General features: G+C 44.8%; 1 protein-coding gene across 1 annotated transcript in view; it reads right to left on the bottom strand.

Moving 5' to 3' along the window:
• Positions 1 to 18,780, bottom strand: part of fes (FES proto-oncogene, tyrosine kinase) — a 101,573-nt gene that overhangs the window by 52,428 nt on the left and 30,365 nt on the right. The window contains exons 3-5 of the mRNA XM_072282137.1: positions 18,004 to 18,177; positions 12,249 to 12,345; positions 8,692 to 8,875 (exon numbers count right to left, since the gene is read on the bottom strand). Of these exons, the coding sequence (XP_072138238.1) occupies positions 8,692 to 8,875; positions 12,249 to 12,345; positions 18,004 to 18,177 (455 nt within the window). The remainder of the gene's footprint in view (positions 1 to 8,691; positions 8,876 to 12,248; positions 12,346 to 18,003; positions 18,178 to 18,780) is intronic.

Raw genomic sequence — 18,780 nt, 5'->3', positions numbered from 1 at the left:
ACGCAGCTGTATCAGACAGTGGAAGAGGCGACTGCAGACATGAAAGACAGAGGGTTGCCCGTCAGCGTGATCAAACCGAGGGAAAGCCTGGCTGAGCAGTTATCCCGCTCTGCTTGGGAAATAGTGAGAGAATCGAGAAAGCAGGGGACAGGAGGAGAGCAAGAGAAGAATATCAGGAAGAGACCGTGAGTTTTCTGAAGACAGCCCTCATCCCCTCCAGAAGAGCCATAAGGTCTGACTAATTTCAAAAGTGTTGATAAGCTAAACAGAAGCAAAAATGAGCCTGAGGCTCCGGAGGGTTCCTGCACTGTGGAAGACGTTCTGCCTCGTCCCTGTGCTGAAGACACCACGCCCCAGCGGCCTCAATGACTACAGACCAGTGGCATTGACCTCCCACATCATGAAGACCCTGGAGAGACTTGCTCTGGAGCTGCTCCGGCCTATGGTCAGGCCACACTTAGATCCCCTCCAGTTCGCCTACCAGCCCCGACTAGGAGTTGAGGATGCCATCATCTACCTGCTGAACCGTGTCTACGGCCACCTGGACAAGCCAGCAAGCACTGTGAGGGTCATGTTTTTTGACTTCTCCAGTTCATTCAACACCATCCGCCCTGCACTGCTGGGGGAGAAGCTGACAGCGATGCAGGTGGATGCTTTCCTGGTGTCATGGATTCTTGATTACCTGACTGGCAGACCACAGTACGTGTGCTTGCAACACTGTGTGTCCGACAGAGTGATCAGCAGCACTGGGGCTCCACAGGGGACTGTCTTGTCTCCCTTTCTCTTCACCATTTACACCTCAGACTTCAACTACTGCACAGAGTCTTGTTATCTTCAGAAGTTTTCTGATGACTCTGCCATAGTTGGATGCATCAGCAAGGGAGATGAGGCTGAGTACATGGCTACAGTAGGAAACTTTGTCACATGGTGTGAGCAGAATTATCTGCAGCTTAATGTGAAAAAGACTAAGGAGCTGGTGGTAGACCTGAGGAGAGCTAAGGTACGGTGAGCCCTGCTTCCATCCAGGGGGTCAGTGTGGACATGGTGGAGGATTACAAATACCTGGGGATACGAATTGACAATAAACTGGACTGGTCAAAGAACACTGAGGCTGTCTAGAAGAAGGGTCAGAGCCGTCTCTATTTCCTGAGGAGACTGAGGTCCTTTAACATCTGCCGGACGATGCTGAGGATGTTCTACGAGTCTGTGGTGGCCAGTGCGATCATGTTTGCTGTTGTGTGCTGGGGCAGCAGGCTGAGGGTAGCAGACACCAACAGAATCAACAAACTCATTCGTAAGGCCAGTGATGTCGTGGGGATGGAACTGGACTCTCTGACGGTGGTGTCTGAAAAGAAGACGCTGTCTAAGTTGCATGCCATCTTGGTCAATGTCTCCCATCCACTACATAATGTACTGGTTGGGCACAGAAGTACATTCAGCCAGAGACTTATTCCACCGAGATGCAACACAGAGCATCATAGGAGGTCATTCCTGCCTGTGGCCATCAAACTTTACAACTCCTCCCTTGGAGGGTCAGACACCCTGAGCCAATAGGCTGGTCCTGGACTTAATTCATAATTTACTGGCATAATTTACATATTACTATTTAACTATTTATAGTTCTATTACTATTTATTATTTATGGTACGACTGTAACAAAAACCAATTTCCCCCGGGATCAATAAAGTATGACTATGACTATGACTAAATAGACAGTGCTATACTTATCTCAAGAAGCACATATTACAATGTGGATTTTATATTACTCAATTATTTTATTTTTTATTCATTCATTCGCTCCCTTTTCCCCACCTAAATGAGAATATATACATGGGAGGAAGACACAGGGAAATCTTTTCTGTGTAATGGACATAGATTTTTTCACTTACTTTTATGGGTACTGCAGTGGGGGCCCTCAACTCACAGGTAGGAGAGGCTATCCCCAACGGCTAGACGTTTCCTCCAGCTCAACCCAGGGTCATCTACTAGAGACCTCAGCCTTGGAATCACTCCTTCGCTGCCTTTTTTAAAAACTCGCGTTTCTTGGTTTTTATTTGTTCAGGGAGTAGATCAATTAAGTTTTATTCTGCTAATTTCAATGATATACTGACAGATAAATACACATGGCTAAGGACAAAGTAAAATTCATTTCTTTTAATGTCAATGGGCTGTTAAATCCAATCAAATGCAGTAAAATTCTATCAAAAATGAAAAAAGAACAAGCCCATGTGGTATATTTACAGGAAACTCACAAGTGATAATGAGCATGGAAAATTAAAGGAATGGGTTTCACTAATTTGTTTCTCTCCTCATATAAATCAGGACATTGAAGAGGAGTTGCTATTCTCATCTCAAGTAAGCTAAATTTTGAAAAAGTATTCGAAATGGGAGATGAGGAGGGCAGATATATTCTGGTAAGGGGGAATACAGATGGAAATCCAGTTACTTTATTGAATATATACACACCCCCAGGAAGTGATATTAGTTTTTTCCAGAAAATTACTAATATTATGGTAATGGAAACAGAAGGTCTCTTGATATGTGGGGGAGACTTAAATTTACAAATACAACCGAAGTTAGACTCTTCCAATAGAAAAACTTATGAAACAAAGTCCTTACATAAGAAAGTTAACAATCTTTTTGAGGATGTTGGTCTAAGTGATATATGGAGGGACCTCTTCCCTGACAGAAGGGATTACACTCATTATTCTGCCCCCCATTCCATATATTCAAGAATAGACTATTTCATAGTATTTGGAAAAAACAAAGACAAAGACAAAATAAACATCTGTGGAATTGGGACAATAGATCTAAGTGACCATGCACCTATATATTTATCTGTTGATTTTGACCTACAACCAAAGAATACTACTTGGAAACTAAATTCAAGTCTACTCAATGATCCCTATTTTAAGGAACAAATTAAAAAAGAAATTGGTCCTTTCTTAGAATTCACTGATAATGGAGAGGTTTCACCTCCCATTCTATGGGATACTCTGAAGGCTGACTTAAGAGGGAAAATTATAGCGAAATCTTCATATAAGAAAAAAAAGGAATAAAACATTAGAGGAATTACAAAATAAACTGAAGGAACTAGAAAAAAAAACACAAATCGAGTTTGTCACAGGATACATTAGAAGAAAAAAAAATTAGGAATGAAATTAATAGTTTGGTTACACAAGAAATCAGGAAAAAAATTAATGTTTCTGAAACAGAGGCATTATGAAAGTGGATCTAAATCTATGAAAATACTGGTGTGGAAACTGAAAAAAAAAGCAGAAAATACAATTCATAGAATAAGGGATCCAAAAACAAAAGTGATGAAAAAAAATAAGCTAAGTGAAATTCAAGAAGCTTTGGAAGTGTTTTACAAAACCCTATATTCCAAAGTTCCAGGGGGAAACTTAACCCAAATTGACACCTTCCTGAATTCTTTAGAGTTACCCACTTTAAGCGAAGAACAAAACAGAACGATGACTGCTGACATGACTGAAGCTGAACTAAAAACTGCAATTAGTAGGCTTAAATTAAGCAAGTCACCAGGATCAGATGGATATACGGCTGAGTGGTATAAAGAGTTTAGAAGTGAGTTAATTCCTGTTTTACTCCCCACACTGAACTGGGCCCTAAAAAAGGCGCAAATGCCACCCAGCTGGAAGGAGGCGATAATCTCAGCTATACCGAAAGAAGGCAGGATAAAATGGAATGTGGGTCATTTAGACCAACATCTGTTCTTAATGTGGATTATAGAATATTTACCTCCATTATGGCCAAACGATTAGAAGAGTTTCTCCCCACACTGATACATAATGATCAGACAGGTTTTATACAACAACGCCAAACACAAGACAATATACAAAGGACACTTCACATTATGGATCATATACAAAAAATGAAATTGAAGCAATAGTGATAAGTGTGGACGCTGAAAAGGCATTTGATTCAGTTAATTGGAATTTTCTTTACAGAGTTTTACATAGATTTGGTTTCCATGACACAATTATTAAAACTATACAGGCACTATATGACAACCCTACTGCTAGGATTAAAATCAATGGATATTTATCTAATAGTTTTACCCTAGAAAGGGGCACGAGACAGGGTGTGCATGGTCACCACTACTCTTCACATCATATCTGGAACCATTAGCTCAATACATCAGACAAAATGAAGATATCAGGGGAATTACTATTAAAGGGACAGAGCATAAATTGGCCTGTTACGCGGATGACATTTTGATCTATCTAGGGCAACCAACATACTCTTTACTTAAATTGATGCAATCCTTTGAACAATATGGTCAATTATCAGGATACAAGATCAACATAGATAAAACACAATTACTTTCATATGACTATAGCCCACCAAGAGAAATTGAAAGTAGAAATCCCTGGCATGGCAAACAGAGTCTTTCAAATATTTGGGCATCATTATGCCAAGAGATTTGGCAAAATTATCAGAATGCAATTATTCGCCCATATATAAAAAAAATTAAGGAAGATATAACAAGATGGAACCTAATTCCTTTTCTTAGTCTCAGTTCAAGGATTGAATCCATTAAAATGAATATACTGCCCGGACTATTATATCTCTTTTAGACACAACCAATAGAGATTAACCAAAATCAATTCAATGAATGGAACAAAATGTTATCAAGATATATATGGCAAGCTAAAAGGCCCAGAGTTCGTCTCAAAACTTTGCAATTAGCCAAGGAAAAGGGGGGATGGGGTCTACCTTCTCTTAGAGATTATTATTTTGCAGCACAGTTGACAGCTGTGATATGTTGGTGCAACCCATCATATGACGCTCAATGGAAAAACATTGAGGAGAGGATACTTTCCATCCCCATACAGGCAATTTTGGCTGATAACAACCTACAATGTTACATAAATACTATTGATAACCCATATGTGAAATGGACTCTTAAAATATGGAAAACTATTATAAAAGAATATAAACTAGAGGGAGATATTGCAATTCTTAAATGATGTGCATATGACTTGGATTTTATGCTGAATAAACTGGATACTAGATTTAAGGACTGGACGGCAAAGGAATAACAGCTATTTGCAATATAATGAAAGAAGGAACACTGTTCAGTTTTGAAATGCTCAAAGAGAAACACTCATTAGAAAAACAAGACTTTTACCAGTATTTGCAGATGCACCAGTATGTTAATAGAACGGTTAAAAATGTAACCAAGGCAAGTACATGTCTGATAGAGCTATTTAGAAAAGCATATAATTCAGATAACGGTAGTAGAATCATTTCAAGAGTGTATAAGGGTTTATCAAATCTTAAAACGTATTCGACTTCATACATTAAAACAAAATGGGAGAAACAAGGAGGGATAATAATATCTGACGAAGAATGGACAATAACATGGAGATATCAATGGAAGTGTACTAGTTCACAGAAATGGAGGGAGTTCAGATGGAAAAAATTGATATTTTATTACACCCTCTCAGAAATCCCATTATGATAGTAACCTCCCTGTTTGCAGGAGAAATTGTGGAAATCAAAATGCAAACTATTATCATATTTTCTGGGAATGCCCCATTATCAAAGACTATTGGAGTGGGATACATAATGCCCTACAAGACATTTTTAAATGTGAAATATCCTTAGAAAATAAGACCATATATTTTGGGTATATACCTCAAGAATGGTTGAAAAGAGATAAATGTTTAATGAATGTACTGCTGGTGGCTGGTAAAAAGACCAGGAAATGGTTATCACAGGAGAGCCCGACTTCAAATGTATGGATGGAAATTACAATGGACGTTTACAAAATGGAGAAGATAACAGCATCTGTTAATCATAAGTTGGAACAATTTGATTCATACTGGGGAAAAGTGGTTTAACTACACACCTCATAGGCCTGATTTTATTCTCACAAGTCAATGAATATGTTGTAAAAAAATCACTCCCTACTCTGTACATAGTCTTTTTTTGATTGTTCTTTCTTTCCTCTCCTTTCTATAAGTGCATACTTCAGATAAATATTATGTGGAGGTTTGTGACAAATATGACTACATGATATATATGTACAGTATCTGAAATACATCTTATGGAAATGCTTGTTTGATGATGAACTTCAATAAAAAATAAATTACAAAAAAAAAGGAAGCACCTTATCTGGATGCTTCATAGCTAGTTGCGGTAACTGCTCTGCTTGAGACCACAAGAAACTGCAGACACAAGAGATTCTGCAGATGCTGGAAGTCCAGAGCAACACTTTCATGAGGAAGTTGCAATGCTGTGACCACAGCCCAGTCCATTGTGCAAACAGCCTCCCCATTCACTGACCCCTGCCTTGGAAAGCAACAGAATCAAAGACTTCTCCTACCCCGGTCACTTCTGCTGTCACCCATTGGGCAGAAGACACAAAACTTTGAGAACACACACCACCAGGCTCAAGGACAGCTTTCATCCCGTTGCTATCAGACGCCGGAACGAACCTCTCAAACCCTAAATGAGGAACTGAATAATCGTGTGACAAACAAAGCTAATCTTAATCTTAACTCATCATCTCCCAATCTGTGACTCCCCTACGCTGTTTACCTATCTGCGTCCACTTTATCTGTAATTTTATTCTTTCTTCTTTTTTTTCTTTTTACTACCTCGATATAATTAGGTCTTGCATAATCTGTCTGGATAGCACACGAAAATTTTTCCACTGTCTGTCAGAAGCCCCTACATCATCACCACTACTTCATCATTTCCTGTCAGTCCTCTTATCTACACACACGCCATCTTTTGTATTTATATTCATTGTGGTGTTTTTATTGTCTTCTTTATCTTTTTTTCCTGTTGCATCAGATCCGGAGTAACAATTACTTCTTTTTCCTTTACACTTGTGTACTGGAAATGACATTAACCAATCTGGAATCGAATTGAATCGAATCTTGAATTGATGTGACAGTTATAAAACCACCAACCAGATCAGTGAGTATCTGTGATGAGAGAAACAGGGTTAACGTTTCAGATTAATGAGTGTTCAGTGGAGATGGTAGAAGTGGGACTTGGACCATGATTTCGGATTCAGAGGAAAAGGGGAGACTCCTTGCTTTTGGAAGATTGACCATCAGCTGGAGGATGAGAGCAGCTGTTGATCAGTTGAACTGTTAACAAAGGGTTAAATGGCAGCACGATTAGTGAAATGCTTTACAGTGCCAGCAATTGGGTGCAACTCGCACCGCTGTCTGTAAGGAGTTTGTACGCTAGCCTGCGACTGTGTGGGTTTCCTCCGTGGGGAGAAGAGGGGGGAGAGGGGAGGGTGGAGGGTAGAGGGTAGAGGGCGGAGGGTAGAGGGCGGAGGGTGGAGGGCAGAGGGCAGAGGGCAGAGGGCAGAGGGCAGAGGGATTCTGAGCAGATGCTGGACTGACTCTGATTTTGAGCTGATATTGGACCGATTCTGATTCTGATTCTGAGCAGATGTTGGACTGTGCCCTGGAGCTCAGTCATTTGTAATCTTAGACCATAAGACCATAAGACAAAGGAGCAGAAGTCGGCCATTCGGCCCATCGAGTCTGCTCCGCCATTTTATCATGAGCTGATCCATTCTCCCATTTAGTCCCACTCCCCCGCCTTCTCACCATAACCTTTGATGCCCTGGCTACTCCGATACCTATCAATCTCTGCCTTAAATACACCCAATGACTTGGCCTCCACTGCTGCCCGTGGCAACAAATTCCATAGATTCACCACCCACTGACTAAAAAAATTTCTTTGCATTTCTGTTCTGAATGGGCGCCCTTCAATCCTTAAGTCATGCCCTCTCGCACCAGACTCCCCCATCATGGGAAACAACTTTGCCACATCCACTCTGTCCATGCCTTTTAACATTCGAAATGTTTCTATGAGGTCTCCCCTCATTCTTCTAAACTCCAAGGAATACAGTCCAAGAGCGGACAAACGTTCCTCATATGTTAACCCTCTCATTCCCGGAATCATTCTAGTGAATCTTCTCTGTACCCTCTCCAACGTCAGCACATCCTTTCTTAAATAAGGAGACCAAAACTGCCCCATTTCTTGCAAACGGCTGGTTAAGCTGAATATCACACTTGCAACGAAAGAGTTAAATTGGATTCCAGTTTGCTAACATGGCAAAATATGTAACATAAAGTGGAAGTTCATAGATAGAATGGTGCTAGTTGGTTTCTAGGAAATTAGTGCACAGGCATGTTCTGAGAACCTGCCGTGAGGAACAGTCGACAGCCCTGAGAGTAGATAATGATGAGAAACGTGTTTGTTTGGAAAAGTACTGGGGTAAAAGTTATGCTTGATTTTTGAAGGGATCTAGAGGGGTATAAAAAGGAAATCTCCTCAGGGTTGGCCATGTCTAGTATGAAGAGTTGGAGCGGGGTGGGGGGTGGGGGGGACAGAGACAGAGGGAGACTGAGAGACACAGGAAGAACAGTTGGATATGTAGCTCCCTCTGGCAGTATATTGCGTGGTGTGGCTTAGTAATTGGCTGATATTATTTTGCCTCTTTTGTCACTTCATTAATAATTTTTCTTTCCTTCTGTATTTTATGCTTTGTATAACTCCTGTGGAGTATTTTACACACCTTTAACAGTGTACAGTGTCTCCCTTGTCTGCAGAAATCCCATGCTGCTGAATTAGATAAAGAACAGGGATGGGTGTGAAAGTATTTTCAGTACAGCACTCAGGGATGGTACTTACAGGATGTGAACCATCTCCTGGTGCAGCTGCTGCAGTGCATCGAGCAGCCCCGGTAACTCCTGCTGGTAATACTGCTGGTGGTGGGCTTCGGCTGAGCGGACGGCCAGCACGTACTGGTTGTGCAGGATGTGCATCTTCATGGTGGCCTTGACGTACTTGTCTTTCATTTTGTCCCGCTCCTTGTCTAATTTAGAAAAGAAATGTCTGTAATCAGATTCTGCTGAGCCTGGGGAGAGACACCGGAGGTCAACGTCCAGCTCAGTCCAGGACAGAGCAGCAGACTGTCAGGCAACAACCCTTCTCAAGAGTGAGCCTCTCAGACCATTGTTCCTAATCCCAAGTGTCTGAGTCAGGATTACACTTCAGGAACAAATTTACAATCAACACTCAAAAGTTGAGAGTTGTTAAGAAGGTGTGTGGTGTGCTGACCTCCTCTAGCCAGGGAAATTGAGTTATAGAGCCTCGAGAAATTGTCACAGCTCTGTAAGTCCCTGGTTAGACCGCACTTGGAATATTGTATTCAGTTCTGGTCACCTCTTTATAGGAAAGATGTGGAAGCTTTAGAGAGGGTGCAGAGGAAATTTACCAGGATGCTGCCTGAATTAGAGGGCATGTTTTATGACAATAGGTTCAGCGAACTTGAGCTTTGCTCATCGGAGTGAAGGAGGATGAAAGACAGCTTGACAGAGGTGCACAAGATGATAAGATGCATAAATTGACTGGACAGACAGAGACTTTTTCCCGGGGGGGGGGGTTTGTCAGAGGTAGGATTTTTACAGAGAGAGGTGACAGCATGGAACACACTGCCAAGGTGGTGGCAGAGGGAGGGCTCAGATTTATCTTGTTGAAGGTTAGAAGGTTGGCACAGCACTGTGGGCAGAAGGGCCTGGACTGTGTGGCACTACTCTATAGTAAAAGCTCCCAAGTGCTTCACAGAGTATCAGAGATAGGGGAATATCAGGACACACAAGTACTGGCTTTAGGCAGATGTGGCTTGTTAGCTGCGGTTGGCAGCTCATCTCAGCGAAGGAACTCTATGATCTGAAAGCTCTGCTGCCTGGCAGCTATACCCACTCTTGGGGAGTAAACCCTGAGGAGAGCTGGAATCCCTAAGGCAGCTCCTGCAATGCTGCTGGGGCCAAACTCTATTGGTCAGAATCAGGTTTAATATCATCGGTATCTGATGAAATTTGTTGTTATGTGGCAGCAGTACATTGCAATACAGAGTAATAAAAGCTATAAAGCACAATAAGTACATGAAAAAATAAATTAAATAAGTACTGCAAAAAGAGGGGGAAAATACTGAGGAAGTGTTCATGGGTTCACTGTCCATTCAGAAATCTGATGGTGGAGGGGAAGAAGCTGTTTCTGAAACATTCACTGTGTGTCTTCAGACTCCTGTACTTCCTACTTGACTGTGGCAATGAGAAGGGACATGTCCTGGGTGATGGGGGTCCTTCATGATGGGTGCTGCCTTTCTGAGGCATTGTCTTTTGAAGGTGTACTGGATGCTGGGGAGTCTAGTGCCCATCGTGGAGCTGACGAGCTTACAACTTTCTGCAGCTTTTTTCCAACACTGTGCAGTGGCCCCACTGTACCAGATGGTGAAGCAACCAGTCAGAATGCTCTCCAAGGTCCATCTGTAGAAATTTGTGAGTGTATTTGCTGACGTAACAAATCTCCTCAAACTACTAATGAAATATAGCTGCTGTTGTGCGTTCTTTGTAATTGCATCAGTATGTTGGGCCCAGGACAGATTCTCAGAGATGTTGACACCCAGGAACTTGAAACTGTTCACCCTTTCCATTTCTGATCCCTCGATGAGGACTGGTGTGTGTTCCCTCAACTTCCCCTTCCCGAAGTCCACAATCAGTTCCTTAGCCTAACTGACGTTGAGTGCCAGGTTGTTGCTGTGACACCACTCAACTAGCTGATCTATCCTGCTCCTGTACGCCTCCTTGTCACCACCTGAAATTCTGCCAGCAGTAGTTGTGTTGCTGGCAAATTTATAGATGGTGTTTGAGCTGTGCCGAGCCACACAGTCATGGCTGTGTAGAGAGTAGAGCAGTGGTCTCATCAGCACACAAGCTTGAGGTGCACCGTCTTGATCGTTGGTGAGGAGGAGACGTCATTTCCAATCTGCACTGACTGTGGTCTCCCAGTGAGGAGGTCAAGCATTCACTTGCAGAGGGAGGTACAGAGGCCCAGGGTTTTGGAGCTTGGTAATTAGTACTGTGGATATGGTGGTGTTGAGCACTGAGCTGTAGTCAATAAACAGCAGCCTGATGTAGGTATTGCTATTGTCCAGATGATCCAAGGCCAAGTGGAGAGCCAGTGAGGTTGTATCTGCTGTGGACATATTGCAGTGGGTCCAGGTCCTTGCTTAGGCAGGAGTTGATTCGAGCCATGACCAACTTCTCAAAGCACCTCATCACAGAAGAGTCTGATCTGGTAAGATGGCAGCACGCTTGGACACAGCAGCTTCTACTGGGTCAACCAAGGGTGTTATTGCCTTTTTTAAACACACTTTCAACATTTGCAGGACCCTGCTGGACACTAAGAACTCAAAGTACTCCAGGTCTACCCCATCAGTGGAGAAACTTTTGGAGCTGGGCTTGGTGCGGACCACGGCGCCTCCTGCGTTAGAGAGGCTTCGGTACGTGAAGGCGATGTACGAGTGATTGCCTTAGTCACTTTCCTTGTGATGGCAAGAGCCTGCTGGAGATTGCCACCCAGGGGAGAGGCACCAGAGTCGATGCACTCCACTGGAGGCAGTGTGGCACAGTGTTCTGCTAGAGGTGGCGCTGCCCCCTCCCCCACCCGGTACTTGCTCTGCAAAAGACATATTATGTTTGGTGCAGACTGCTGCAACCTTCATGGATTCAGGGTCTTGGACTATAGTTTTTTTCTGCGACTGTATTTTACTGATATCGCAGAAATGCTTGCTACCTTCCATGGGCTAGATGCGGCCTGTGCTGTGTGTGACTGTTGGTACTGTGTTTTGTACGTTGGCCCAGAGTAACGCTGTTTCATTGGGCTGTATTCATGGGTGTTCAGGTATGGTTGAATGACAAGTAAACTTCAACTTGAGCTTCAACCTGCCTCAGGGTGTTAGTCACTGAGGCAGCTCTCCCTGCTCCTCTTGGGCACTGGTATGATTGTTGCTCTTTTGAAGCAGATGGGAACCTCTGATTGCAGCAATGAGAGATTGAAAATGTCCTTCAATCCTCCTGCTAATTGGTCTCTGCCATTCTTTTTGACTCATCAGCTGGTGGAGGGGAAGCCTGTTGCTTCGACAACAGCTTGCTCTCCGTATCATACTGCCCTGGCTTGCGTATCACGTAGACAGCTAGGATACAACTTCCACTGTCAACCTTGACCAACAGAAGACCTCGACATATTCTGTATTTTTCTTGTTATAATTTATAATTCACTGCACTGCTGCCACAAAACAACAAATTTCACAATATACGTCAGCGATAATAAACCAGATTCTGATTCCCAGTGTCATGGCTGCGGGAGCTGATAGAGTTTGCTCTTCTCTCCGCTGCACTCACCTTTGCTAGCCTCATGAAGTTTCCTCTTCGCTGCGCTCACTTCCTTGGCTTGCTGGCGATATTGTGATTTCAGTTTCTCAACTTCATTTTGTGTGTTCTGTAAAACCAGAGAAGCACAGCTTAAACACAGCTTCCTACAGCGTGGCCTTCAGGAGAAACACTCATTTCTATGCAACTTGAGACAGTTCTTTTACCGCTGACATAAGAGTACATCGAGAACTTTTGGTGGATACACCAGTGGGAGTTGAAGATTGGGAGGACTAAATGCAATACCAGAATGATAAAGATTCCTTCTTCTCCAGCAGTTCACCTTTTCCACCTATTACCTCCCAGCTTCTTACTTCATCCCCCTCGCCCTCTCACCTTCCAGCTTGTCCTCCTCCTCAACCCACAACGTTCTTATTCTGGTGTCCTCCCCCCCGCCCCCCCAGCCCTGATGATCTGAAACATCGATTGTTTATTCCTCTCTGTTGATGTTGCCTGACTTGTTGAGTTCCCCCAGCGTTTTGACTTTGTTGATCTAGATTTCTAGCATCTGCAGGATCTCTCGTGTTTAAGATTGACAAAGAGTTGTCTTGTTAAAATGAGAGAAAACGAGGGAGGTGAAATCGCATTGATGGACTTGATGGACACAGGAGTCCAGGATGAAAGCTCTCAGGCCAGTTGTTGATTGTCCATTTACCTCCACAGACGCTGCCTGATTTGCTGCCTATTTTTATTTACTTGGACAGTCAGTGTGGTAACAGACCTTCAGACCCAACAAGCTGCACTACCCAATCACACCTATGTGACCCACTAACCCGCAGGTCTTCTCTGCACTTTCTCCTGGAGTTAATTTTCCCCTATGCTTGTGGGTGTTTGTGTAGAGCAGAACAGCATATCTTGATGAAAACTGCCCATAAGCATAGGTAGTGGTAACAAACAGCAGATGTGTAAGCACTTGTAACTGAGACTTTTTTAAGAAACCCACACGTTCATAGGAAGCAACGCACTAACTTCCAACAGAGGATGCCAGAATTGGACTCTGAATTCTGACGCCCCGAGATGTAACAGTGTCGTGCTACACTACCGAGAGAGTGTCTTTGTGGGTGTGCCAAGTGTGTGAGGCCCCAGGGATGGTCAGAATGGGTGGGGAAGACTGTCCATAAAATGTGGACGGAGAATCAGTTGGATGCGGACTGTTTCACCTTTGCCTCTTCCTGAAGGGACTGTGACTAGGATTAGACAGCAGGGCTGATGCATCAGGGAGATGGTCACCTCTGTTTACAGTTGAAGCAATTACCAAGCGGATATTGAGTGGCAGGAAAACCAGCAGAGGGGGCGGCAGGAAACTTTCCAAAGGGGAAAAATGGAAAACCAGTTCCTGCTCAGGTGAAATAAAACAGAGACTCAAGAGGGGTTAGAGATGGCCAGGGAGTCAGCCGAGTGGGTCTGGTTGGTCAGGCAGCGTCCATGGAAAGGAACAAAGAGTCAATGTTTCGGGCCGAGACGCTTCAGCAGGATGTTAATTCGGATAATCTGTTCAAATTCTGATGACGGGTCTTGGCTCGAAACACAGGCAGCTTATTCCTCTCCGTAGATGCTGCCTGACCTGCTGAGCTCCCCCAGCACTTGTGCAAGTTGCTCTGGATTTCCAGCGTCTGCAGAACCTTGTGTGTTTGGGCTTAGCTGGAGAGCTTTACCCGAGGGCCGGCACAGCTGCACTGGTCTGAACGGCCTTTGGGGACCGGAAAGTAGCGGAGGAACCCGGGCCAGGAGGGAAACGGTCGATATGGGATCGCGTCCCTTCCTCTGCACTGGGAGGTAGAGGAGAAATGGCTGGTACAGGTGGTGAAGGGATAGAACACACAACAGTACAGGAACAGGCCCCTTGGCCCACAATGCTGTGTCAAACCAATTAAATCAGTGATCAGACTAATCTCCTCTGCCCACACAACATCCGTATCATTCCATACTCCCCACTGGACCTGCAGTCTCCCGCATCTCCAAGGGAAACAGTGTGGGCTCACCACAGTGACGTGACCTTGGCTTCTGGCTCATTCCACGTAACAGCTTCTCCCCTTACAGGGAGTGAACATACTGGCAAACACGACAGAACACAACACCTCGACAAACCGGTTTTTTTAAAGTGGTTCTATTTACGACTGTAACTAACACAAGTTGCCACTGTAGGGAAGGGTGTGTCAGGTGTACCCCAAAGTCCCTCCACCCATACCATAACCCAAAGCTTCACAAGAAACACAAACATGTTGCAGCTCTGCAGGTAAAGGTTACGACAGGCAGATGGAGTTGTAGTCATGGGGTAGAGGCGGGAAGCAGTGGTGGGGGCGGGAGGGCAGCTCAGATTGTGAGTCACACGGATGGGGGCATCAACATCTCAGAGGATCGATCTGATCATACTGAAGCCATTTCAGAGAAGGCACACCAGTGTCTATACTTCCTTCAGGAGTTTGAGGTGCTTTGGTATAAGACCATAAGACATAGGGACACAATCAGGCCACTCAGCCCATTGAGTCTGCTCTGCCATTCCATCATGGCTTGTCACCAAAGACTGGCAAATTTCTACAGAAGTGCCATGGAGAGCGTTCTGACGGTCGGTATCACCGTCTGGTATGGAAGCACCAATACGCAGGATTGGGAAAAGCTGCAGAGAGGGTTGCAAACTCATCCAGCCCCATCACGGGCACACTCCCAACCAGTGAGGACAATTTCAGAAAGAGGTACCTCACGGAGGCAGCATCCATGTTTAAGGACCTCCAAAATCCAAAATCCAAAACCCAGGACGTGCCCTCTTCTCATTGTTGCCGTCAGGGAGGAGGTCCAGGAGCCTGACAACACCCAGTCAACGTTTTAGGAACATGGCCTTCCCCTGCGCCATCAGATTTCTGAACGGACCGCGAACCCATGGTCACTCCCTCACTATTCCCCTTTGGCACTATTTATTTAGTTGTATATCTCTTCTGGTAATATATCACTTTTTTTTCCACTGCTGCCGCAAAATAACAAGCTTCACGACACAAGTCAGTGATCATAAACCTGATTCTCATTCCGTTCAGTCTGAATGTTGAAAAGCCGTGAGGTAATGTTGCAGCTCTACAAAACCCTGTTTGGATCACACTGGCTCAGTTCTGGTCACTTCAGTATGGGAAGGATGAGGAAGCTTTGGAGAGGGTGCAGAGGAGATTTACCAGGACGCTGCCTGGATCAGAAAGCATGACTTATGAGGAAAGGTTGAGTCAGCGAGGGCTTTTCTCTTTGGAACAAAGGAGGTTGAGAGGTGACTTGACGGAGGTGTACAAGATGGTAAGAGGCAGTGATCAAGTGGATAGCCATCACCTTTTTCCCAGGGTGGAAAATGACTAATACAAGGGGGTATAATTTTGAAATGACTGGAGGAAAGTATAGGAGGGGGGATATCAGAGGTAGGATTTTTTTTTTTTTAAAACACAGAGCGCTGGGTGTGTGGAATGCCCTGCCAGGCTGATATATTAGAGATTCTTAGATAGACACGAAGATGTATTTCATCCATGTGCTATCTAAGAGTCTGTAATGTGCTGTGTGAGGGGATCTTGGAGAAGGTTACAACAGACTAGATCCTTTCAATCTGGATATCACATTGGCCTGGGAAAACGACTGCCAAGGCCCCGGGGCTGTACTAGTCTCCAGTCCTCAGCTAGTCAAACCCAGAGGGCCACAGGCTGAACTTCCTTTATCTTCAAGGTGTCCGGTTTATGCATTCCAAAATCCAGTATCAAAAGGTGGGTGCCCCAGTGGGTAGAGTTGCTGTATCACAGCTCCAGCCACTCTGGCTCCATCCTGACCTCCACTGCTGTCTATGTGGAGTTCGCACCATCACCCTGTGACCTCACACACACACACACGCACACACACAGACACACACACAGACACACACACTCACTATCACACACACTCTCACACACACACACACACACACACACACAGTGCTGGGGAACTCAAATCCTGAGGAAGGGTCTCAGCCCAAAATGTTGACTTTTTTTTTTAAACAGATAGATGCTGCTTGATCTACTGAGTTCTTCCAGCATTTTGTGTATTGCTGAAGATTTCCAACATTGGCAGCACCTTGTGTCTCCCTGTGACTGAGCTGGTTTTCCCAAAGTGCTCCGATTTCCTCCCATACCCCAAAGACTCTTGCAGGTCACTGGGTTAATTGGCCATTGTAAATTACTAGCGTAGAAAGAATAAAGTTGCAGTGCTACAGTGAGATAATGCGGGGGTATGGGACTGATGGCACTGTCCCCCAGAGGGCTAGCATTAACCCTGATGGACTGAATGGCCTCTGTGTCACTATGTGTGCATGTGCGTCCATTGTGAGAGATGAGGACCGCTGACATGCTTTGGTGGGTGCGTTTGTTATTTGTGTGTCTGGAGGTGACTGATGAGTCCAATCCGGGCTAGGAAGTACCTCCCCTCCCACACGTGGGCCAAGCGTGTGAAGGTTCTGCAGTTGAGCTGCCTGCTGCTCCTTCTTTCCACTGTTATCGTTTCCTTTTTGCTCCAGTGCTGTGACCCTTCTCGGCTTTGGTGGCACCTTTATTGAGAAAGCTGCACCGGGCTGGGTCTGTATGTTCCCAAAACGTGCAATCGATCACCATTTCCGCTGACCACCATGAGAGTGCGTTGTACGGTAAGTTAAAAACTGTCTTGGGCACGCTAGATTTTTTTTTAATAAGGTTTCAGATGGTATGGCCTCCACAGAGCCCTGATCTCAACATCATCGAGGCTGTCTGGGATTACCTGGAGAGACAGAAGCCAGCAAGACAGCCAAAGTCTGCAGAAGAACTGTGGCAAGATCTCCAAGACGCTTGGGAGTAACCTACCAGCCGATTTTCTTATAAAACTACATGACAGCGCACCCAAAAGAATTGATGCAGTTTGAAAGGCAAAGGGTATTCATCCTAAATATTGCTTTGATTTAGTGTTTTACTGTTTACTGCTCCTTATAGAATATTTCCTGATATTTAGGAAATTTTTATTTCATTACTTTTGAAAGCATCTTCGCTTTGCAGATTTCTTTTTAAACAGTATTGTTTGTGGCTGGTCAGAGATACCGATCACTGTATGTGAAGCTTATATGGGGGCTGTGAGGATGCACTATGCACAGAGTAATGGGGGAAGGGAGGTCTTATGACTGGCTTATTAGGAATGTACAGGGCAGATCAGGGATGCAGGTTTGTGTACTGGGAGTGTTCAGTGGAAATTCTGACCAGACCAGTCTTACAAAACCACCTTCACCAGCTGAGGAGACCAAAAGACCACAACACATAGGAGCAGAATTAGGCCATTTGGCCCATGGTCTCTATCCTATCATTCAATCATGACTGACTTATTTTCCCTCTCAACCCCATTCTCCTGCCTTCTCCCCACAAGGTATGACACCCTTACTAATCAAGAACCTATCAACCTTTGCTTTAAGTACACCCGATGACTTAGCCTCTCCTCTGCAGCCACCCGTGGAAATGAATTCCACAGATGCTCTGCCCTCTGGCTAAAGAAATTCCTCCTCATCCCAGTTCTAAAGGGACATCCTTCTATTCCGAGACTGTGCCCGCTGGTCCGAGACAACGCTGTTGGGAGAAGAAAGACTGAAGAGAAATGAAGAAATGTAGGGTGGGGAGGGGGGGGGGGGGAACTTCCAGAGGATCAGAGGTTTTCCGGGATGGAGATTCCCGATGTGCAGCCAGTCAGATGAACGGATACACCTCCTGTCCTGTACCTTCAGCACCTCCTGGCTGATGTGTTGCCACTGCTCAGTGTAACTCTTCTTCAGCAGCTGCTTGTCACGGATCAGCAGGGTGAGCTTGTTAATGGGCCCCGAGCTCAGGTCGTCCGAATGTTTCCGCATGGCACGACTCAGTGCCTCCGTCTGATTCACAATGGTGGCCCAGGACTGCAAGGACAGACAGGAAGCTTTCAGACTCACTGACAGAACCAGAAAACGCAAAAACACCACTGAGGGCCAATAAGTCATGCAAAAAGAGAGTAAAGTAAGTGAGGCAGTGTTCATGGACCATTCAGAAACCTGATGGCCGAGGGGAGGAAGCTGTTCAGTGTGTGTCTTCAGGCTCCCGTGCCTCCTTCCCGATGGTAGTAACGAGGAGAGGGCATGAGGGCCCTTCGTGATGGATGCCAGATCAGAGACCTCGGCAGCCGTATTCCCAGACCTATGTGGTATTCAGATTCCAATGTGGTGTCTCCCCCACCGTCACAGAACACAGAGGCACTGCCTGTGTAAGATGTCCTCGACGGTGTACGGCTTGTGCCCAAGGTGGAGCTGGCTAACATACAACTCTGGAGTTTCATTCACTCCTGTGAATGGGAGCCTCCGTACCAAACGGTGATTCAACCAGTTAGAATGCTCTCCACACTACATCTATAGAAATTTGCCGAGTCTTTGGTGATACAAGAGTAAAGATAGTCACTTGATGGAGTATGTGAACGCCAGGGGCTGGAGGGCCTGTTCTGTTCTGTATTCTTACCACAGCCATACCTT

The sequence above is a fragment of the Mobula birostris genome, chromosome 18 (genome assembly GCF_030028105.1).
Source record: "Mobula birostris isolate sMobBir1 chromosome 18, sMobBir1.hap1, whole genome shotgun sequence".
NCBI classification, from domain to species: domain Eukaryota; kingdom Metazoa; phylum Chordata; class Chondrichthyes; order Myliobatiformes; family Myliobatidae; genus Mobula; species Mobula birostris.
Note: the sequence above shows the minus strand (reverse complement) of the source record. Positions and strands in the feature narration are given on the sequence as shown.